Source organism: Meles meles, chromosome 13 (assembly GCF_922984935.1).
Source record: "Meles meles chromosome 13, mMelMel3.1 paternal haplotype, whole genome shotgun sequence".
Lineage (NCBI taxonomy): Eukaryota > Metazoa > Chordata > Mammalia > Carnivora > Mustelidae > Meles > Meles meles.
Window position 1 is genome coordinate 50,531,861 of NC_060078.1, and position 24,403 is coordinate 50,556,263.

At 42.9% G+C, this 24,403-nt stretch overlaps 1 protein-coding gene across 1 annotated transcript in view; it reads right to left on the reverse strand.

The window, feature by feature from the left end:
- SLC16A12 (solute carrier family 16 member 12) overlaps nucleotides 1-24,403 on the reverse strand; it is a 75,436-nt gene that overhangs the window by 20,417 nt on the left and 30,616 nt on the right. Inside the window, exon 2 of the mRNA XM_046027880.1 lies at nucleotides 2,460-2,709. Within this exon, the coding sequence (XP_045883836.1) occupies nucleotides 2,460-2,569 (110 nt within the window). The 5' untranslated portion in view covers nucleotides 2,570-2,709. The remainder of the gene's footprint in view (nucleotides 1-2,459; nucleotides 2,710-24,403) is intronic.

Sequence of the window (24,403 nt, forward strand, 5' to 3'; positions counted from 1 at the left end):
CAGTTATTTGTGCCTGAGCTTACCAGGGTCGTGTTCCAACATCTCTGTGCTTTTAGAAGTGCCTAGATAGATCCTTGTCCTCAGTGAATGCATAGTTCTTTATTAGTGGACCTGACTTCTATTAAATTGAAGTTGAAAACTTAAGGGTACAACCTGAAAGAAATATGCAAGACTTTCAGCCCTTGGTTACAGTCATGGGTTCTGCTTGTATTTTTACTGTGACTGAGAAAGAACTGAGACTCAATGTCCTGCCAAACAAGACCAGCCACATAAGATGCTAAATGAGCATTAAAGACCATCAATAAATTAGTGTCCTTGCTGCAAGTCCTCAGTTTTCTGCAGACACCTACCCCAAGTTATGTCCATAGTTTCAGAGGACAACACTCAGAGAATTCACACGTCTCCCAGCCTTAATGTGTAGTTGTTTGTACACGAATGGGGGTGACCACTCTCATGACTGGTTAGCAACAGGACAGGGAAAGTGGAGAGCCTCTGGAAGAACTGTGCCCTGGCACCATGACTTCTCATCACTGACGTGACAACCCTATGGAGATGAGGAAGTAGCCTACCTTAAGGCAATGATGCCATCACCAAGGCAATTTTTTTTTTTTAAACCTATGTCTGGTAAGACTATGCTGTTCTAGAGAAGAAGGTCCTATGTTTGAGGGGACAGAAACTGGCCACAGAGCTTCCTCAAAGTGCCTACATCTTGGAGCAGAACAAAGATAAAGATTGAAGCATGGTCACTTCTTGCAATGAAGAGGCACCAAGAGAGGATGTGTGTGGATATACATGCTAATGGAAGAACGAGCAGAAGTATGACGTGTAAATGAGAAATAAAAGGATAGGAAAACACCTAGATTGTGTTGGAAGGAGTCAGTGGATTACGTGTGCACATGTAATGGCAAATACACAAGGTAAGACATTAAAAAAAAAAAAAGACTAGAAATCCAGTCCAGTTCTGTTCCAGCAAACTGTAGGTAAGTCACTTAAGCTCTCTGAGCACCAGTGTCCTAATCTATGACAGGGGGGTAAGCCTAGTCTGCCTAAAGTGCATCATGAAGACTCAACGACCTGAAAGGTATCAACTTGAGCCCTCCTAATAAAGTACTAACTCACTTCCAGAACTTTCCCGTCATGGATATAATGGAAGCTTCCACATGTATAAGAACCAAGACATCGAGTTCCTTGAGTTCATGACATCGAGTTCCAATGCTGGCTATGTCTTCACATTTTTAACTCTATGACTTTTTTAACTCTGTGACTTTTTAACTTTTTAACTCTATGACTCCTCATACCCAGAACACAAGGTCCATGATACAGATGGAAGAAAATCCAGACTCAACAACCAATCACATTATTTTAAATGAATCTATAATTTTTTAAATGATACACAGTCAACCAACCTTTATTGTAGTAAAAACAAATACCCCGCTTCTTTCCTGCATTATATATTGTTATGGGGGAAAACATCGATGCTTTCATTGAGGATGTCATCCTGTAAAGTTTTTTTTATTTATTTATTTATTTATTTATTTGACAGATAGAGATCACAAGCAGGCAGAGAGAGAGAGAGAGAGGAGGAAACAGGCTTCCCGCTGAGCAGAGAGCCTGATGTGGGGCTCGATCCCAGGACCCTGGGATCATGACCTGAGCCGAAGGCAGCGGCTTAACCCACTGAGCCACCCAGGTGCCCCCATCCAGTAAAGTTTTTAGTGCAAATTACTTTGCTTCACTGCTAAAGGTGCATTGTCAGAGAAGAGCAACAAGGAGCTCTACTGGAATGAAAGCGCACGTAGAGGAAAGAGCTAGCATATGCGGATGTCAAGCATGCACTTATTCCAAATGTAAATGAGATGAATGAGTCCCAGTGTACACAAGCATAACTTAAGCATGTTCAACACTATGCTCTTGAATAAAAGAAAGAGGAGAAATGAACAAGCAAGAAAGAGAGAAGACTGTACTTTTGCTGTTACTTTCTTTCAACCTAGAACTTAGCTTCCAGCATCATGGCCAAGTGTAAAATGAAGCAGAAGAATTTAAATTCTAGGTTTTAAGCTTCTAATGGCTCAGTATCTGGTGAGTCAAGAGGTTTTCAAGGATTGTTTTGACCTTATGTATTTTTCTTTTCTAAGATGGGCTGCTTATGAAAACAAATGGCTAGAACAGCCATAACATTTAGTCTAAAAATGCCCTAACACTCCAGGTTTCTGTGCCAGATATCATAGAAGACACCACTACTCAGGACTTGCAAATGTCAGAAAATCCCATTCCTTGCAAAGAAAAAGACATCCGAACAAAGAAACACACACACACACACACGCACACACACACACACACACACCCATGCATACACAAAGGTATTTTCACAATGGCAGGTTCAGAAATAGAACAAAGCAGACTTAGAAGAAAAGACAAACCAGATCACCTCAATCCGTGAAGAAGAGAATCCCACCTACCTGGTGACCGCCCGGGTGCAGATGGTAACAAGGAAACAGCCAGCCACGATCATCCAGCCCCAGCCTCCATCTGGAGGAGAGGTAGACCGAACTCTAGTTCCTTTGGCCATGGCTTCGATTCTTTTTTCTTCTTTTTCAGGTTACTCCAATAGCCCAGTTACAATCCTGGAAGAATGTTGCTGTCCAGTGACTTCCTATTGGCATTCAAGATTAGCATGGAATGCTACCTGGCACATAGGTTACTGGCCATCTAAAACCAAAAATCAGGATATATTTATTTCATTGTCATATCCAAAGGTTGATTTTTCATTTAACAAAAATGATCATTACTTTCCTGTTAAATATGATTATTTATAACTATGAATGCTGGACTGAGGCAAAGACCATTAGTTGTTCTTCGTACCCATTCTTTTTTTTTTTTTTAAAGATTTTATTTATTTATTTGCCAGAGAGATAGATCACAAGTAGGCAGAGAGGCAGGCAGAGAGAGAGGAGGAAGCAGGCTCCCCGCGGAGCAAAGAGCCCGATGCGGGGCTCGATCCCAGGACCCTGAGATCATGACCAGAGCTGAAGGCAGCCGCTTAATCCACTGAGCCACCCAGGTGCCCCCCCCATTCTTTTTAATAAGAGATCCTCCCAAATTTTAGATAAATCCATGTCCACCCAGTTTGATACCATATTTCCTAGCTTCTCTTGAAGGTAGATGTGGAAACACGGTTTAATCTAAATAAAAGTGATGGAAGAAAAAGTGATTCACATTTCTAGCTCAGGAGTTCAAAAGCAAAGGCACTTTCTCAGGACTTCCACCACCCCCTTTCCCATAGACAAGCTTGGATGTGGGGGGTGAGACAGCTTTACCCACACAGACCAGGACAGCACCCTGAGGGCTGGCAGAGCTACAGGGTAGAAGGAGCCCTGGTCCCCAGTGATGGTGGAGAAGGGCTGCCTCTTCAGCTCTGGACTTCACAGACCTTAATACTGCTACACAAAATACCAAAAACTTCCATTTTTTTTTTTTTTTGAGTCTCTGTATTTTGGAGTCTCTCTGTTACAACAGCTTAGACTATGTCCTACTTATGACACCAAATGACTGACAGTACCTTCTTTGGCATTTCTGACTAGCAATGCTATAATTTGTATTTATTTTTGTTTTTTTAAATTTCTTCTTCAATGCTATCATTTCTAAGTGTGCAATAAAGGCAAGATAAGAATGACAAATAAATGAACCAGAATAGAGAGCCCAGTAGCAAGTACATAATAATTCAATATCGCTAAATAAGGTAGCAGAGATTGGTGGGGGAAAAAAGGATTACTCAATATATCATGTCACAACTCTCCTTCTAGTTCTTAACCTTCCAGATAGGTCAGAATTAAATGCAAAAAAAAAATAATAAAAAAAAATAAATAATACAAAGAAAACACGCAAGCATTAAAAATCTAGGTGAAAATACAGGCAAACATTTATCTGATCCCTAGATAGGAGAAGGACTCCCTGAGATATAAAGTAATGTAACAAACTAAGAGGAAATTTTTGTTGATTTGTCTAAATTAAAATTTACATTTCTACGTATCACAAGATGTACTAAATAAAGCCAAATGATAAACCACAGACCTGCGAAAAAACCATTAGCAAGATGTGGTTCAAAGAAGTAATATCTGCAACATTAATTCATTCAATTACCAGCACTTCCTGAGTGTCTACTAGGTGCCAGGCAGTATTTCAGGGCCCCTTCTATGGTCCTGCCTCTTGTTGTTCTTGACTGTGTATAATCCTGCCCCTTGAGTGCAGGCGGGACCTGTGACTTGCTGCTAACCAGAGTAGGGCACAGGTGACAGGACATGTCATGTTACATAAGACTCAGTCTTGCTAAAAAACTTGCTCTCACTTTCCTACATCCTTGATTTGAACAAGCTGCCATATTGCACATAGCCTGTGGAGGGAGCCATGTTGGGGGGACTGTGGGCAGCCTGGGGGAGCCAAGGATAGCCTCCAGGAGAGAACAAAAAGTTAAAAGTTCTCAATCCTACAACAAAGGGGAAACAAATTCTGCCACAACATCCCAAGTGGGCTTGGAAGCAGATTTTTTCTGGTGAGCCTCTGGTTAAGAACACAGCTTGGCGGACGTTTTGACCCCAGCCTGTGACACACTGAGCTGAGGAACTCGTTAAGCCATCCTGGGTTCTGGTCCCACAGAAACTGTGATATAAGGTGCTTCTTAAATTATTCTATAGCGTATCAAACAGGCTTCTGAAATACTGTTAGGGATGAATTGTTTGAGAGACAAAAATAAGGGTTCTGTTAGATCCTTCTCCCACAGGATGGAGCAAATCACTCAGTTGTTGGTACAATTTGATTATGATCACAGATGAAATCGAGGTGGTATTAATTCAATGAAACATCATTTCAAATAAGACAAAGCATGCATTATTTGGAACACAGGCTCCATACCACTTGGTAAATTATGGGCAAACCAAATGAATACAATTTTTTTTTTTTTTTACTTTAAAACCAGAATTTCTTTTAAGAAAATGGCTCACAGTAGAATCTTGCTATCTTTAAAGCCACCAGAACTAACTGGCAGCCTGTGAATTCAGAGAGCAAACACAGAGCAGAGATGGTGAATGGGATTCATTCCCTTAGAAGATGGGCTCCGAGAACTCCCCCGCACCTTGTGCCACATGAGGACAGGGCATAAAGAAGGCTCTCTAGGAGCGAGGAGATGGGTTCTCACCCACTACCAATTCCGCCAGCACCTTGATCTTGAACTTCCCACCTCCAGAACCGTGAGAAATAAAGGTTTGTTATCCAAGCCACCCAGTCCAGAGTAGTTTTGTTATAGCAGCCCGAATGGACTAAGACACCTGAAGCTTTAGATGTCCCAATTCCCTTGAGAAACGGATAATGCTGAATACAGCGGGCAGGCCTTCCTTTGTGGCAGCTATCAGAGGGAGTGAAGGAGCACATTCCTGTGTAAGGCCTGTATATCCCCTTTCACCCTGTCCCTGACCTCACGTCCTGTCCGATCTCCCGGTCTCACTCATACACAACACTTGACAGGCTCCTGCAGGCAACAGCTTCTCTACTTTGCCAATACCATGTTGCCCTAAGTCAGACTTTCTCAAAGGGCCAGATGTGAGTCACGTTTGTGGGATGCCTTACGTTTCAGGCTCTCTCTCACAATTTCAACGCGACCAGCCTTCAAGGTTCTACCCACACCTGCACACAGACACAATGAAATAACTTACTGCTTAGACACCATTAGGTGCCAAGTGTCACGAAATGGTAGAATCAATTGCACAAGGAAAACAGCTGAAGCTCAGAAACCTCTGCGTTGGTTTAGTTTAAGCCTCGTCAGAGTTTTTCCATTGAAATAACCCCAAGGGTAAGTTGTTTTCCAACCGAAGACTGTAAATCCACTGACACATAAATGCCCAGTATCTGGACCATCCCCAGTCAGCGCTGCTGGTGCTGTTCAGGGGTGCTGGAACAGGGGCGCCTCGGGGGCCCAGGTGGTTAAGCGCCTGCTTTTGGCTCAAGTCATGGTCCTGGATCCTGGGATCGAGCCCCGCATCAGGCTCTCTGCTCACTGGGAATCATGCTTCTCCCTCTCCCTCTGCCCCTTCCCCCTACTCATGCTCTCTTTCTTTGTCAAATAAATAAATAAAATCTAAAAAAAAAAAAAAATGCTGAAAAGGGCAGTGAAATATAGTGCAACAGATGAAGAATTAGAAAGTTATTCAAATACTTTTTGGCAGTAATCTCATTGCTGTGAAGTTATCCTAAGAAAACAATTTAAGAGAAGATGGACACTAGGGGTGGAAAATAATAGTTGCATTATGAATAATATATAAAATGGAGACAACTTAAGTGTTCGATAACTGGGAAGTTTTTCGAGAGTTATGACACATGAACAAACGGAACAGTATCCAATCCTTTCACACCATCAACAAGGAGATAATATTGTAATAGGGGAAAACATCTATGACGCCATGTTAAGGGGAAAAACGGTCTCTAAAACAGTGCGCACATTGTGAGGAGAAGCTAGGTAAAACTTAGGTAGAAGTTGTGTACTTGCAACTGTTGCAAAGGATACAAGGATATGCAAAAAGGTACATAGTTGTAAAGATGATGCAAAAAGGTATACAGCTGGTATAATTGTTAGGACAATTCTTTTCAATACCATTTTATATATAGTTTTCTTAGGTAGTTTAGGTGTACTCCTGTGATGTAAATATGAGCACGGGCATTTCTTTTGCATAGCCTCTCAAGGACTAGAAAGAACCATATCACAGTTATTGAAATAACACAGTGAAAATTAGGTGATTGGTCAGCAGAGGACATGATGTACATAACAAGCTCCGGCAAAAATAAAATGTTCTGTCTCATTACAAAAGTCTTAAGCATCATTAACTTTTACTTCGTCTCTTGTGTCTCCAGATGATTTTTTTCATTTGTTTTAGTTGAGCAACCTCTCTGGCATTCCCACATTTTATAAGTTAAGAACTGATTCATGCAGATCTCTCAAAAAAATTCAATTGCAAGAAGCTACGTGAGCGAGGTAAGTCATACGTCCAAGCAGCGCGGGGCTGATGGCACCGTGAACAGAGGTCTGTTTTAAGTTAAAGTCAACCTGGGTAAAACCGCAGAACCTGGAACATTCTCACAGGGTTCCAGGGTGGGGAGAAGCAGCTTGGAAAGCATTGGTAGGTGGTACCGTGATTAATAATTCCTCATGAACAGGCCCCCTTGAGCCTCACAAGGCTCAGAGGTGGGCGCTGTTTTCTCCTGTTCACGATGATGAAGCTGAAGCCCAGAGGAGTGAAGGACTCACCGGCAGGGCTACATGGAGATACGGGTGGAGACGAGAGACTCCGGCAGATTTGGACAGTGTGTTTGCCCATCCACCTTCCAGATTTCCAAACAGCTGTTGGGCACTGCTATCAACAAGCCATACAAACAATGGTAAAGCTTGAGAACCCACTGCCATGAGTGATCAGGACAGAAGAAAGAGAGGAAGCCCACAGGTTAACACAAGGGTATACTGCCCAAAAAGCAAAAAGCACCTCATGTTTCTCTCAAAACCGGTCATTCAAGAGACTTCTATGTATTCAGAAGAAATGCATGGGTTAGACAAGGCTAACCTAGTTTCCTGGAGACTTTGGAGCAGCCTGCCGTTCCCCTAGAATACTAGCTTGCACATTTTTATAAATAATTAACTGCCCTGATATGGTACAAATGTAAGAAAAAAGTCCTTTACTGAATGACTAGTATACCTAAAACTACACGGAAAGGAAACATGTTATCATCATGTAATTCTTCATTTTAGTAATTGGCCTCTAATTTATTTCACTTTGACATCCAACAACTCAAGTATAATCGCATTCTGCATCTCATTCTGGTTCCAGAAAAATCTTTTTGGAACATGAGAGTCTCTATATTGTGATGTTCCTCTAAGATTACTCTTTAATAATACAAATTAGGATATATGCTCAATTTCACTTCGCCCTCCTGGCTTTAAAAAATCCAACCATTTGCAGGGACCCCGAGTTGCTCAGTCAGTTAAACATCTTAAACATCTGCTTTTGGCTCAGATCGTGATCCTGGGGCCCTGGGATCAAGCCCTGTGTTGGCCCCCACTCGGTGGGGGGTGTGTTTCTCTGGCTGCTGTTTCTTTCTGTGCCTCTCCCCCATTTGTGCTTTCTCTCTCCTAAATAAATAAAATCTTTTAAAAAAAAGTTTTTATGCTATTCTTACAACTTTCTATAAATGTGAAATTATGTCTGGGGCACCTGGGTGCCTCAGTTGGCTAAGCATCCGACTCTTGATCTCAGCTTAGGTCATGATGCCAGGGTCCTGGGTTTGAGCCCTGTGTCAGGTTCCCAGCTCATTGGGGAGTCTGCTTCTCTCTGTGTGCTCTGTCCCTCCCTGCTGCTCATGCTTTCTCTCTCTCTCAAATAAATAAATAAAATCTTTTTTTTAATATAATATCTAACCATTTGCAAAGAATTCTTGCTAACAGTCAATAACTTTCCACAAAAGCACCGCATTTGTGGGGCAAATCTTTCATGCTGACCTCGGTAAAGTTTTCTGAAGTGATCTCTTCTGCCAGTAGAAGACCTATGCATCTCTTACAGTCCATGTGTTGTTGAGAAAAGTCGACAACAGTCCCTGAAACACTTGTTTTGTTAGGGCTCCCACTACTATCTTGTTCTTTCCTTCCTCCATTCCCTTTTACTTCTGGTGCCTTAGCCTTTAGCTGTACCCTTCTTTATAAACTGCTTTGCAGCCACAAAAGAGATAAAGGTGTGTGGGAGAAAGATAATCAAGAACGGGAATTAAAACCATTGGGTCTAAGCAACATGTGGTAGTTGTTATAACCCTGTGCAAATCACCTCATCTCTGCGACCATTTCCTAATCTATAAAACCAGGGAGTTGAATTACTGTTTATCCTTCAAACCAGCTGGCTGATTATTAGGTACCTCTTCTCTCATATGTGAGCTACCTGGTCGACCAGGCACTTCTCAGTAAACTGATCGCTCTACTCTTTGTTTTGATTTAAGAATCATGAGAGACTATGGACTCTGAAAAACAACCTGAGGGTTTTGAAGGGGCGGGGGGTAGGAGGTTGGGGAAACCAGGTGGTGGGTAATAGGGAGGGCACGTATTGCATGGAGCACTGGGTGTGGTGCAAAAACAATAAATACTGTTACGCTGAAAAGAAATTAAAAAAAAAGAATCATGAAATTTGCCAGTATCTCTCATTTTTGAGACATTTCTAAAATATTCCGGTACTGCAGGTAGTATTTTTGGAATATCTCTTGAGGTATTTATTACCTTTTTTTGGCAAGCTGGTTTTCTCTCGCCCCCTTCCGTCATTAAGGCTAACCCAAGACATTTATTGCTGTAAGAAACAGAAGGGTGAGTCCCCTCCATAATAAATTCATCCATAAATAAGGAATCATAGGCTTGGGATAAAGGGGAAGTGTCTATCACACAAAGGGAAAGTAGTTTCTTAATTCTTCACCATACCACTTATCCACCCCTGGTCAAGACTTAAGAGAACCGGAAGTACAGTCCTGAAAAACCTAGACGGCTCATCACTCTTCCTTTTAAAAGAGGTTTCGCCCTTCCTTTCTGGGTAGGCTTCTATGGTACACAGTGAGGATAGAAACCAATACTTAGAAACCAGCAAGATGAGTGTCACCAGCAGAATGCCAAGACACCAATACTAAGGAAAGTTCTGCTTAGGCCATTGAGAACTCAGGGACCTGCCTGCCGACCACCCTGTCCACCATTACCATGAGGACACACGAGTTCGCCCCTAAGCCACACAGGCAGAAAGGAGACAGAGGAATAAACACCACAGAAAGGAGAAACAACATTTACTTACAGATTAACCTTGGATTTAGCTAAATATTGATCTAAAAAGACTGAGCTAATATGAAAGCAAGTACTTTAAACTGGCAAAGACTGCTAGAAACTTCAAAAATCGAGATATAATTCATACACACCCATTTTGAAGTCTATGTTTCGATGACTTTTGACAATGTATACACTCACATAACCACGACCACCACAACCAATATAGAGAACATTTTCTTCACCCCAAATCCTCCCTCAAGCTCCTTTGCAGTCAATCTCCATCAACCTCAGTGCCACTGTGGCTGATTTGCTTTCTGTCCAATATAGATTAGTTTTGTCAGGCAAGAATTCTGTAAAATGGAAACACGCAATATGGACAATTCTGTTTCCAGATTCCAGATGAGTATTTCCAGATTCATCTAGGATGTTGTGTGTATCTGTAGATTCCTTTTTATTGCTGAACAACAATGTGTATTATGGATATACTATAATTTATTTATGTATTCATCTGTTGATGGACATTAGGGTCATATCCGGTTTTAGAACATTATGAACAAAGGTTCTGTGACACCCATATGCACGTCTTTCTGTGGACATCTATTTTCATTCTCTTGAGTAAATATGTAGGAATGAAATTGCTGAGTCATATTGTAAGTATATGATTAACTTTAGAAGAAACTCCCAGACTGTTTCTCAAAACAGCTACACGATATTATGAGTAATATATTAGAAGTCCAGTTGCTCTAGCGTGTAATGGATTTTCATTATAGTTTTAATTTGTGCTTCCCTGATGACTAAAAATATTAATGACTTTTTTCATGTACTTATTAACTATTCATACATCTTCTTTTGTCTATTCAAATATCATTCACATTTTGGGGGGGTTGTTTGTCTTTTTATTGAGATGTAAAAATTCATTGTATACTGTAGATACAAGTCCTCTGTAGACATCGTATTACAAATATTTTCTCCCATTCTGTGGCTTGCCCATTCATTTCTTAGTGGTATATTCTGAAGAGCAGAAGTTACTAACGTTGAAGAACTGGAATTTGTTATTTTTCTTTTGCATAGTCCAATGTATTTCTAGATATTAGTGGTGAGCCATTACAAATTAAAACTTAAATTTGAGGGTAGCATCCCAAACTATGAAATGCCCAGGAATAAACTTAATATTTGTATTACTTTTACAGTAAAAACTACAAAACAGTGTTGAAAGAAATTGATCAATGCCTGTAAGAGAAAGAGAGATACCATGTTCATTCCATGGAAGATGTCAAATCTACACAAGTTAACTGATATTTTCAGTGGCTGGGAATCACAGAGAACACCATGTGTGTAGTGGGTCAGTCTTCCAAGTATGCTGGGAGAGGATTCCAACACTTTTCCGCAAAGCCTTTAGAGCTGGGGAGCCGTGTTCCTGCTGCTAGCCTTACAGCCTCATAGCCCAGGGCAAGCCCAGCCTCTGAAAAGGACCCAGTGTGGAGGGCAGTTAAAGAAACTTCTCTGTCTGCTGGGCTTTGCACAGTCTCTGGCCCAGGAAGCCAACTATTTTTTCCATTTGGAGTCTCTGGGTCTTAGGGATGTCTTCTACTGCATATGGATTTGTTTATTTTTGTTGCTCAATGGTATTACACATGTGCTATGAAAAATAATATTGTTCTTAGTAAAGAAAAACTAGTGATTTGCTTTTTTTTCCTCTCCTTTCTGCTTCTCTCTGCTTAGTCCTCCCATGGATCCTGGTAACAGGGGAATAAATAACTACTGACTTCACCCAGAAATTTGGGGGTGTCTGTCGGGAGCCTTTGAGCACTAAACTGAAACACTGAGTTCTGGTAATGAAGCTGCCCAAGTTCCTACGCTGGGTGTGAGACTTTGGGGACAGGAATACTTTACCTAAGACCTAGGATAAACAGCAGAGCAATTTATATGGTATTTTGTCTACAGAGAGGGAAAAAAGGGTACAACCTGTGATTCATATAAGACGCAGAGAGTAGAAAGCACCTTCTTTGCCTCCCTGCCAGCTCCTACCCCGCAGAGCTGCTGATTCAAGGCAACATCAGAAAAATGCTTACTTCTGCCTCTAATAGTTTGTTGACGGTGCAATTCATAACCAGGAGCTTGCCCCCAATTACCATTTTCTGCAGTGATGGAGTTCTTGTCTCTCCCCTTTGCAAGTGCATGTAAAAGAAAGGATAGGCCTGGGCTGTATCCCTCTCTGATAAAAAAATATATATATATAACATGTGGTCAGGAATGCCTGCTCCTGGCACAGTGTCTGGTCTAAAGCTGGTGTGACTCAGTGAATAAATCCTTGTGTCTAACTCTGTGCCTTGCAGAAGTCTCGAATTCTAATTTTGCACTCTTAGAGCGTGTAGAACTATTAGGTCAGACTGTATTCTATCAGAGGCTCCTTGACTGCAGAGGAGAACCTTGGGGCTTGAGATGGATCGCACAGAGTCTTTCTGTTAGTTCACAGAGAGTCTTTTATTGAAGGACAGGGCTGCCGGTCTATACCATAACATTTTCCTCTCTCTATAACCACTGCTACGGCCATGTTGCTGGAATGGGAGAGGCAACCAGTCAAATATTTCAGGTGGCTAGAAGTTAACCCTTCGAGTCATGCAGTGTTGGGGAGAACTGGTGTTGGAAAGCCAGTGCAGGCAGAATTCAGGTCTGCACGGAGTGTGAGGTCCCTAAGAGCGGGGGACCCTTGATGCTTCATGCCTCAGACACTGCTGGGAAGAGAACAGGCACTCAATAGACATTTAGGGAATGAACATCTCCAATTCTCGAGTTCTGGGTGTTTTATCAAATCCCATGGGGGAAGGGGTACAGGGAGCTTGAGGGATGAGGGCAAGAAATTACCCATCGGTTTATTCTTTTTATCCACTGTCAGACCAGATTAACTGGCTTTCCCTGCATCTGGGTAACAGGGCCTCAAGTGAATCTTTCTCACTGAGAACACCCGCATGGCCAGGCCCCGACCCCAGACCAGGCCAAACCTGCAAATGTAATTTCCCTGCCAGTGTAATGGAAAAATGTGGGGGCATCATTTTTCCTTCTTGTGTAGGGAAAATCCAGTTCTTCCCTATTATGTGTGTCTCTCTCATGAGTCTCCTTTCCTGCACACACAAAACACTTCAGGTCTGACCCTTCTGGTCACCCCCACAGCAAGAAGCAATTCTTGGACACCAGCAGGGTCCCGAAGAATTCAACTCAATTCTGACACTTCTATGCAGAGAAAGTGTCAGATCCCCCAGGTTAAGGACTCAGTCCCCGAAGGCTGTCCCTCACCCCCACCTTCAGACAGCAGTCACAAGCCTAGGGTATCATCTGAGCTTCTGACTAGCAAACAGTAGATTGGCAGTGCCAACGGTCTCTTCCATGGTTCCCCGAATTTGCTAGTGCGGCTCACAAAACTCAGGGAAACACTTACTCATGTTTACCAGCTTACTGTGAAAGGCTATGGTAAAGGATACAGACGAACGTCTAGATGCCAGAGACATGTAAGCCAAGGTATGTGAGCAGGACTCACAGGCCACGGGACTTCCATGCCCTGTCCTGGGATGACACTGTGCTACACCTCCACGTGCTCACCAACCCCAAAGCTCCCCAAGCCCCCGGCTGCTGGGATTTTATGGACGCTTCCTCACAGAGACATGATCAATCATTAACTCCAATTTCAGCCCCTCTCCTCTCTCTGAAAAAAGGGAGGGGGCTGTGGGGCTGAAAATCCCAAGCTTCTAATCACGGTTGGCCTTTCTGGTGACCAAGAGAGTGGCTAAAAATGCACGCGGGTTGCTGGAGGGCTCACCTACAGAGCCTGGCACTCGGCCCACTGTCTGCCCCACACTGCACAGGCCATCAAATTCCACAGGCCCTTAGAGATGTTTATTTATGCGCTCTGTAGACTCTGTTCACTGCTCGAGCCACGGTAGGTCACACAAAGGACAAGGTGTTGCTAAGGCTGAGAATGTGGTGTACTCTTTAGTGCAAGACCGAGGACCGGAATTTCTTTCTGGAAATGAAAACCTTAGAAACGATTTTACAAAAATTCTTTCAAGATGTGGGTGGCTGTCTTTGTCTCTATCCTGATAGAAATCGTTAGAACGGAACCAGTTCATTCTCGTCCCTCCTAGTTTTGGACCCAGGGAAAAGTTTGGTGAACTTCCACAACAAAGACCTTGGAAGTAGTTCCCAGCCAACTTTTTCATGGGTGTGTTCGCTCCATACATTTTTAAATATTTCCTAAAAGTAAATAAAAAAATATTCCTTAACTAAACATGGAAACAGTTATATTTTAATGTTATTTGTTGATTAAGAAACTATATAAAGGCAAGCCTAGGTGGCTCAGTTGGTTAAGTGTCTGCCTTCGGCTTGGATCATGATCCCAGGGTCCTAGGATCAAGTCCCACATCAGACTGTCTGCTCAGCGGGGAGCCTGCTTCTCCTTTTCCCTCTGCCTGCTGCTCCCCCTGCTCGTGCTCTCTGTCTCTGTCAAATAAATAAATAAAATCTTTTAAAAAATATATAAAGACATCAGTTAAAATGAATTTCATGGTATTTTCAAATACATTTTATTTTATTTTATCTTATAAATCACTAAGGCACTTACAAACATTTGACAAAGCCTGAAAACAGTGTAAGATGTAATTCTGTTCACAGGCAATGCTGTGTGGACTGTGGACTGCACACCCTATACTAAATCTCTCATCTCTTTCCAGGTCAGAGATTCCCCCTGCCCCGACCTTGATTAGAAGCCCCTCTCTGTTTATTAAGGGTAGGGCTAGTGCCTCAGGGAACACAAATTCCTTCTGGTTTACTAGGTGTATTATTTACCCAAGGTCCTAGTACGGGCCAGGAAGTTGGGGCAACTTCAACAAAGACATTTATAAAGATGTGAGCTATGTTCATAAACTCTAACAAAGGTCAGTAGAGTCCCCCGGGGGCTAGTAACGGTGAAAGGTATCACCACCGCCGGGCCTGGAGAGAACAATATCTGGAACCTTCTATAAAGTTACCATAGGAAATCTTGGGCAAAGGAAAGTAGCCAAGCCACTAGGATCAGACAGTAAGAGCCGAGGACACAAATACACTGGCCTCACACTCCTGACACTTCCGAGTCCTCTCTGTGGCTGGACCTAAGGGGGACCCAGTTGTCGCAGCTCCTGCATGTCCGTCTCCCGGGGTAGAAACGGATGGAGGGTGACCTTAGAGGGACAGGGGTAAGCCGTCCTGCACACCAGTGTGGGCTGCTTGGGTCGTGCACCAGGGCTGTGGTTGAAAGAGGAGGTCAATTCCTGAGCCATCGTGGGCTTGCCTTTGAACAAGGTCACGTCACTCAAGGTAACCAACTCAAATCTTTTGGCTCATTTCAAATACAAAACTCAGTGGTGAAACCGACCTCCTCTTTTGTTGCTCTTATTTTAGTACTCCCTTAACTTCAGCCAGCCATCGCCTTCAAAGGGACAAGGCCAAAATGTGCATCTCTGCTCCCAGCCTCCTCAGATTTCCAAGAGTCTACAAGGTGCCTCAAATTCACATGTCCAAAAACATCATAGGCTCTTTTCCCCTGGAAACACAATATGTGCGTGTGTGGGCGCGTGCACCCACGTAATGCTTTTAGCATTTTCCAGCTAGGCACACTAGAACACTCTGAGTCACCTTGACAACTCCCCAGTTCTCATGACAAGGGAGGCCAACTCTTACCACGTCCACTCATGTGCCTCTCACATCTGCCTTCCCACTTGAATTTCCCTCTGTCTTGTACCTGAACCGAGCCGGAGCCTGCCGCAGGCTGCCCGGCTCCATCCGTCACTGACGGGTGACTGTTTGGACCTCCTGCTACTCACTAAGGGCAAGCTTTTATTTAGTGTCTCAGCACCTCGGTTCCCTTATCCGCAGGACAGATTTGTGGACAATACCTGCAACCGGGGACAGAGACCTCCTTTCTGTTGAATCCACGTGTGGGACATCCTGGTAGATGTGACACCCCGGGCCTTTCTCAACCTCCTCGCTGACTTTTCCCCAGAGGAGGAAAGCGGTTATCTGATCTGTGACTTTGGGGAAAACAGATACAGCTGCACTGGGTCAGTTCAGTCCTTCTCTTCCTTGTTTTTTTTCCCCACTTGGGATCTGCTTGTTAGTAGAGAGAGCTTGTCCTTCCCGGGTCTTGCGTGCGACAAGTGAAATAGGGGTGGGTGCCCCTGCAAGTCGGGCTGTGCTTGCTTGGGGCTGGAAGGGACTGCGAGTAGGTAAACCTGCATTTTTTTTAATGGGAAAAGTATTGCAGTCCTACCTGGCTGGTTGTCCTAAACCTCATTCCCCAATTCTCAGTATCAGGAACCCTGAAGGTGGCATTTTGGTTTTGTTTTTAAAGATTTTATTTATTTATTTGACAGAGAGAGCACAAGCAGGGAGAATGGCAGACAGAGGGAGAGGGAGAAGCGGGCTCCCCGCTGAGCAGGGAGCCCAATGCAGAACTTGATCCCAGGAGCCCGGGATCGTGACCTGAGCCAAAGGCAGATGTTTAACTGACTGAGCCATCCAGGTGCACCACCCCCTTTTTTTAAAAAAAGATTTTGAAGGTGGCATTTTGATCTTCATCGTTTGGATACCTGTTTTTGCTTCCACGTTGGTTTTGAACTTAGGGAAAAGATGAGTGTTTTCTAATTGATTTTTTCAAATCCCTTTCCTGACTCGTGGAATTATTTGGAAAATGTAATGAGGTACTCCGTATTATATCGTGAAGTACAGGATCGCCCTACAGCATAAGCATTCAAATAAATGTTAGCTATTATCACACTCATTGTTAATAGACTGCCTCCCTGAGCATTAGGAGAGGAGTGAGGAATTTAAGATTTCAATATTCTATGGTTATTATAATTTTTTGTATCAAAACTGCATAGGAGAGTCACAGTTCTATCAGGGAGAACTTTATAAACTGCAAAAGAAGACCTAGCATCTTTCCCTGTCCAGAGACTTCACATGGGCATGTACGTGTGTTCTGAGGCTGGGTGTGAATATGTTCTGAGAGAGTTCTCTGAGAAGGAGGCTTACAAGAGGCCCTTAACCCATGGTGCACTTGTATGTAGTAACATAACATGGCTAGAAAAATATTTTTTTTAATTTTTTTTTATTTATTTACTCGACAGAAAGAGATCACAAGTAGGCAGAGAGGCAGGCAGAGAGAGAGAGAGAGAGGGAAGCAGGCCCCCTGCTGAGCAGAGAGCCCAATGCGGGACTCAATCCCAGGACCCTGAGATCATGACCCGAGCCAAAGGCAGCGGCTTAACCCACTGAGCCACCCAGGTGCCCCTAGAAAAATATTTTTTAAAGAAAAAAGGGGAGTGCCTGGGTGGCTCCATCAGCTAAGCGTCCGACTCTTGATTTCAGCTCAGGGTCTTGATTTTGATCTCAGGGTCATGGGGTCGAGCCCTGCAGCATCAGGCTCTGCACTCAGGGGGGGGATATGCCTCTCTCTCTCTCCCGCCACCCCTCCCCCTGTTCATACTCACTCTTTCTCTCCAGTAAATAAATAAGTCTTTAAAAAAAAAAGAAAAAAAAAAAAGAGACCCACATTCCTCTGATGGGAAACCCCTCTCTAAAGGATTCCAGAGATTCCCTGCTCCCTCTACTACTGCTCTTGAGGGCTTTAAAACTGCTATGAATAGGGACATCTGGGTGGCTCAGTCCATTAAGCATCAGCTTTCGGCTCAGGTCATGATCCCAGGGTCTTGGGATCGAGGCCCCCATCAGACGCTTAGCAGGGAATCTGCTTCTCCCTCTCCCGCTTTTCCTGCTTGTGCTCTCTCTCTCTCTCTCTGGCAAATAAATAAATTAAAACCTTAAAAAAGAAAAAAAAAACCCTGCCTCCAGTATGAACACTGCATCCCATTGTTAAGCACACACAATGGTACACTTGGGGTAGCTCAGACATGTCTGGCTTGGAAACCCAGCTCAGACAACCACTGGCTGAATGACCTTGACTCAGGACTCAGTTTTCTGAATCCCAGACTCCTGTCGCAGACATCTAAGTTCATAGTCCCTCTCTAATAGGGCCTTCATGAAGAGTACAAGGCCTAGTACAGGAAAAAGCACTTCCTGCCTATTAGAATATTCTCATATTAACACAGTACAAACTCAAAACATGATCACCTAAGTTAAAATTATACCAGCTACTAGTTCAAATAGTGACATGACTACCAAATTATTAATAAATTAATATCTCCACCATAGCTGAAAGCACACCCATATTTCACTGCCTAGAGCATCCAAAGGGAAAAAAGACCAGGAGGCACCCAATGACTTCATGTTGCTATGTCAACTTTCTCTTATGATCTAGAGACAATACAAAAGAGGTCGATAATGGGCAGAGAGTGGCAGAGAAAGTGACAAAGAAAACACTGAAGAAATACCACAGTTTTTGACCATTCAAACCAATTTTCACTTCTTTGCAGTGCACACTGAAATTCTTTGCAGGCAATTATCCATACACAGAGTATCTGATCCACATTCTCTTCCCTTTTGATGACTTTTCCTAAGAGGTGCACGGATGGCACGTCCCTGCCATGGATCCAATAAAGCCTTTCCCAGGGATGGTCACAAGGACTGTAGCAACACCAAATCCACACCAGTACTGGGCTAACTCACAATCAGAACACAAAATGTATGTGCTATGAGTACAACTACCGAAAATACGTATGCATAAAGACAAGATGAGAAAGCAGTGCACAGAAATAGAAAGTTGTGTGAAGAAAGTAAGATATGAATGCTCTTTACTGAACTTCTTGGAGGACTCGTAGCCTTCTTATAAAAAGTAATAAAATCATTTTTATAGACTTGCAACTAAGTGTGCACTTGCTGTTTTTAAATGTCACCCCTCACGTCTTTTCTTCACAACAGGCTGAAAACAAGAAATCGACCTGTAGAAAGAAAACCTTTCTAATCATATTTTAAGTTTATCTAAGGAAAGTTGACCGAATTTAGTTTTTATTGTTTTTTCTTCATATATGTGTCTGGTGTAGTGTGTGTGTGTGTGTGTGTAAAGTAAAAGACTTTATTCCAGCGATGGTCTTTTACTACAATATTCAAGGTTGTTTTCCTCTTAGAAAGTGTTGCAATATTTGATGGGTAAATAACAGGGAATGAAAAAGTCCACTTTAGGACAACTGTCCTGGATGGAATGAGAATGTGACCTTCTTGTTCACAGAATTCTAGACTCACATAAGAACATCATTCCCTCTTCTCTGACAAACTTGAGAGGATGCTGACAATGACAAAATTGTCTTCACTGGGGGCAAGGGAAAAAGGAATTATTTAATGTGTTCAGGATAAGAATAAATAAAGTCTTTTTTTAAGATTTTTTTTTTAATTTGACAGAGATCACAAGTAGGCAGAGAGGCAGGCAGAGAAAGAGAGGAGGAAGGAGGCTCCCTGCCGAGCAGAGAGCCTGATGCAGGGCTTGATGTGGGGCTCAATCCCAGGACCCCATGATCATGACCTGAGCCGAGGGCAGAGGCTTTAACCCACTGAGCCACTCAGGTGCCCCAAGAATAAATAAAGTCTTGAGTTATACTGGATAGTTTTAGAATCTTGGAATGAGAATAATCTGAACAGAGAAAATAAACGTTTTGATTTCGACAAAACAATCATCTATAAGATTGAAAAGTATAGCTGTGTACTTAATTGCTCATGTCTTAAGCCTATATTCCTCACTGAGAATCAAGTGTCAAATAATATAAATTCAATTTATTGGACTTCTCATTTCTCAAAAACACAGCCAATTAAGAACACAGCAAAAAAGGCTGATGAACGGCTGAAGTCCACATTCCAAAGGCCAGTATGTTTTTACTGTGCATGCTACATGAACAGGTTTTGGTTTTCAGGCCCACCAATGACAAGCAGTAATCACAGTGGGTGGAGTGAGGAGAGGGAAGGTATCATGGACAAATCTGTAACCAAGGATGAGATCATTGTTACAGGTCTAAGAGCAACAGAGACAACCTAGACAAAAAGAAAGAAGAGAGAGAAAGATTAAGAAAAGAAAAGACCCAGAAAATTCAAAAGTTGGAGTCATTTTGTTAAATAAACCAGAGCAGAGGTTGAACTCTCTAGCATTTGTGGCCACCAGCTGAAAGAGTTCTTAAGGAGCTGTTTGGGTCCCTGAAGACGGAAGGGGAGGCTGAGGCATGTCTTGGAGCTGGTGGACAGCAGCTCACTGCCTGGCACCTGGCACCTGGTCATCATCAAGGGGCAATCTGGGGTTGCGTGTAAGAGCCCCATGTGGTTCCTTCTATATATGAAAAAAAAAAAAGGCCACAAAGATTGAGAAATGGGCAATCCCCTCACCTCAGTCAAAGAAGGGCTCAGGATTCAAAAACAGACTTTTATTAAATTTAACTAATTTAATAAATTTAAATAAATTTAATTTAATTTATTAAATCTCTCTGGGGAAGAAAAATTGTCAAAGCCAGAGTCAAATGCAATTTGTGATTTACAGACATAAACTCTGGGACTGTGACATGAAATAAGTAGAAATAGTCTAAAACAAGTCTAAAAACAGAGAGAAATGGAAATGAATGTTAGAGAAACAGAGGCTTCCTCGAGCCCTTATTTCTCGTTGCCACAGCTTTGCTTCTGATGTGGGTAACGTGACTCTGAGGATAAGTTACTTTTGCAGTTGGCAGGTCAAAGGTCCTAGGTCAGAAAACAGTAGATACACAGTGTTCCAGAAGAGATGCGTGTGCTTGCTGGTAGCAAATCAACCCCTGCAGGGCAAAAGACGCTCACGGATGAAATCTGGAAAAAAGGAGTGACACACAGACCCTTTCACTGCCAGCAGGCCTTTCTCCAGAAAGTTGGTGGGCGGCCATCACCAATCCCTTTCACAGCCAGCTGGGAAGGAGGCCATGGCCTCTGTGCAATCTGTACGAAGGGTCAGATTCCTCCAAAGGAGCATGGCCAATCTAGGCAAGGCAACAAGGCTTCTCTAAGGTGAAATAACATTTGACTAATTGGGTGTTTAAAGGAAATGTCCAGAACGGTGGAGCAAAAAGACAACTCAACATTTTAATTCTATAGATGAAGAGCATCATAATAGCCACAGCTACTGTTTTGTGAGCACTGATCTGTGGTCCAGGCACTGTACTCAGGGACTCACATATGTGATGGTCTTTCAGAAGAGCACGTGGGTACCTGCTCTTCACTGTCAGTGGAGCTCGGCATCATGCTACCATGATTTCGTTTAGCAGAATTTCATTTTCCTGCCCAAATTGATTCTGTGCCTGTAGAAGTAATAAGAGCTTGGCAGACAACCCCCCCCCCCCCAAATTGATGAGCTGCGGGAAAGGTTCAGGGAAGTTTTAAAATCATCTAGACTTGGGGCACCTGGGTGGCACAGTCAGTAAGGCATCTGCCTTTGGCTCAGGTCATGATCCCGGGGTCCTGGGATCAAGCCCCACATAAGGTTCCTTGTTCCTTGGGGAGCCTGCTTCTCCCTCTGCCTCTGCCTGGCACTCCCCCTCCTTGTGCGCTATTTCTCTGTCAAGTAAATAAGTAAAATCTTTTAAAAATAATAAAATAATCTAGCTTTAATTAATTTGGTCATTGTAATGTGTATGCCTAGGACAGGAGCCCCAATAAACCAACCAGAGTGACAGTTTCCCACCAGATGCCCTAGAAATCTAGAGATGCTCCCTCTCTGAGCTGTATGGATTCCCGAAGGATCACCTCTCTCGTGTAAAGGAAATAAGGAGGATGGCTATGGCCCAGGACACAGAGAGCTCACAGGGAACTAAGATACAGGCTCTACCCAGACACAGCAAGGTCTGGTTGAGTTTATTCTGCACAGTATCAGGATAATAGAAGCTTTGATGTGACAAGAGCCAAAATGAAAATACACATGACAGAAACTGACTAGAGTGGCTTTCATCCCTGTTGGTTCTGGATACCGTACAGCCTCACAGAAGGAGTCTTTCATGAGAAAAGAATGATTGTGCTTTTTACTTTTAAATAGTCATCCCTAGAAAATGTAGGCATGTTAATATCAGTGGCTTTGGCACTGTCAAAAAAAAATTAAAATGACTTTTGGTATTGTTTTCATTGAAATAAGGAAACAGGCTCACCTATTTATAGACAACACTGCTTTGACCAGAACAGTACTGCTCAATGTGATCATCAGTATCACAGCTCAGATGTGGCTCCCAATGAGTGTTTGGTGTTTCCAAAAATCACAGTCACTTTCCTGGAGTGAATAGCCACTGTGAATGATAGTCAAAGAATACGTTAATGGTTTAAAGTAGTTGTAAAAAATGAGGCTCCAAAATATTGTGAACAATGATAGGTTGACCTTAAAAATTCCTAAGGTGGCTGCTTTTAAGAGGATAATATCATTCGGATCTCTATTTTCTTTTGAGTCAACATTGTATTACATGTATTTAAACAGGTGAACAGATGATGAAGTTTGTTATGTCAGAAATGGTGAAAAAAAGGTGTAAAAGTTATTGGGGACTGGAAAGACATCAATTCAATGCACTGCGATGATCAGGAGAGTCAATATAATTGCTGGTCATCATCAAGGGGAAATAGGAACACACTAAAAAAAGAATTCCCCTTGTAAATTGGGATGCTGTAAATTATGGATGCTGTAAAAATCAGCATCCATAATGCTACAGTTCTGTTTGTCTGAAAACCAAGAAAAAGATAATTTCAGAAGGGTCACAGGTAAATGACTACAGTGTTTCAAGACACAAAGGGTCTTCATAGGAAGAGGGATTTAAAAGTAGGGCTCTTCTTCAACAGGCAAAGAAATAGATCAAATGTTGATGGGCTCGAAGATTACAAAATCACGATGAGTGGGTACGATGAATCTGGACTTACAACGTATCTCAGAACCTGCTGGTAATTCCTGAAGTCCAGAAGAGATCGCGGTGACTTAGACATAAAATAATATTCTCTGATTCCCAGACTCTCCAACAACCCTCCACAACAGTGGGTCCACATTTCAATTCTGACACTGTCAACCCGGAGTCAGCATCAGACCGACAAGTTCAAGGGCACAGTCTGCAAGACTGCCCCCGCTCCAGACGCCATCTCAAGTTCTGGGCCACCTGTACTCCTGACCGATCAGCTAGAAACTGGGGCTCTCCCAGGGCCCTCCTCAGGTTTGATAACTTGTTAGAATGCCTCACAGAACTCAGGAAAACACTTTATTTATGTTTACTGGTTTATTATAAAGGATACAGATGAGCGACAAGACAGAAAGGTATTTAGGGCAAGATCTGGTAGGGTCCTGAGTTGGCAGTTGGCAGCTTCTGTCTGTGGAGTTGGGGTGAGTCACCCTCCTGACAAGGTGCATGCACGTGAATGTGTTCAACAACCTGGAAGCTCTCTGAATCCCGTTGTTCAAGAGTTGTTCTAGAGCCTAACCTCCAGCCCCACTTCTTCCTCACCCTCGCTGCGCCCCCCAACAGGACATCAGTGAATAGGGCTGAAAGGACAAATCACATGATGTTCTTCTAGTCACCAGAACCATCCTGAGGCTACCAGGGGCCCTACGCTAAGCTACCTCATTAGCACAAACTCATGTGTGCTCAAAAGGTGTTCCTTATGAAGAAAAGACATTCTCCTATCACTCAGGAAATTCCAAGGGTTTTAAGAGTGCTGTGCCAGGAGCCAGGAACAAAAACCAAATACATTTTTTCATACCACAAGTATGTTAATGTTGAAGTCTCATCTGAAACATCCAGGTAAAACAAATGTGAAATTCTATTGTGGCAGGCCAGATGACTATCTCCAGAATTTACCACCCCCCCCCCCCACCACCACCAAAATCTCATTCCACAGCTCTTGGTCTCCTCACCCAACTTTGAAAATACAAAAGAGATGAGAGAATAGAAATTAAAGAAAGGGTTTTTTTTTTTTTAAAAAGACAGTTGTTTTTTTTTTTTTAAGAGAGTTTGAGGCCCCTACCCTGCCTCAAGCTTAGAAAAAGTAAGGTGTCAGTGAAGCCATTGGGGGCCCTACTTGGGACTGTGGAGCGGGGGGAATCTGACTCCAGGCCTAGGGAATCAGAAGAGTAGCTGATGCTCAGCTTTGACCTTGGCACAAAGGAGAGTGGCACTACTCCCTCTCTCAAGAAAACTCAACAGGTGCAGCGGAGTTTCCCTTGGGTCTGACACAGACCTTGCTGAGGAAAGAGCTGCCTGGAGTCATTCCAGTACTGCTCAAGAGGGCATCATGCCAGAGTGGGATGGGAGGTGCTCCTCTAATACCGAAGGTCCATAACTGCTGGAGAACCAGGAGCCAAGGAGGTCATCCTACATGCCTCATAGGTGTTGCACCTGGAAAGGTTGAGCAAAAAACCAACCAGCCAACCAACAACAACAAAAACCCAATAAGCAAAAAACAAGAACCAAAACCAACCAAACAAAAATCACACACTAGATTAAGAGTTGACAAGTGCAAGATTGTGCCCTATTCTCCTAATCCCCACTTCTACTTGAACCAGGCTCTAGAGGAGCTTAAAAAAAAAAAAAAAGAAAGAAAGAAAAAGAAAAAATTACAGCAACCTCGTAAGAA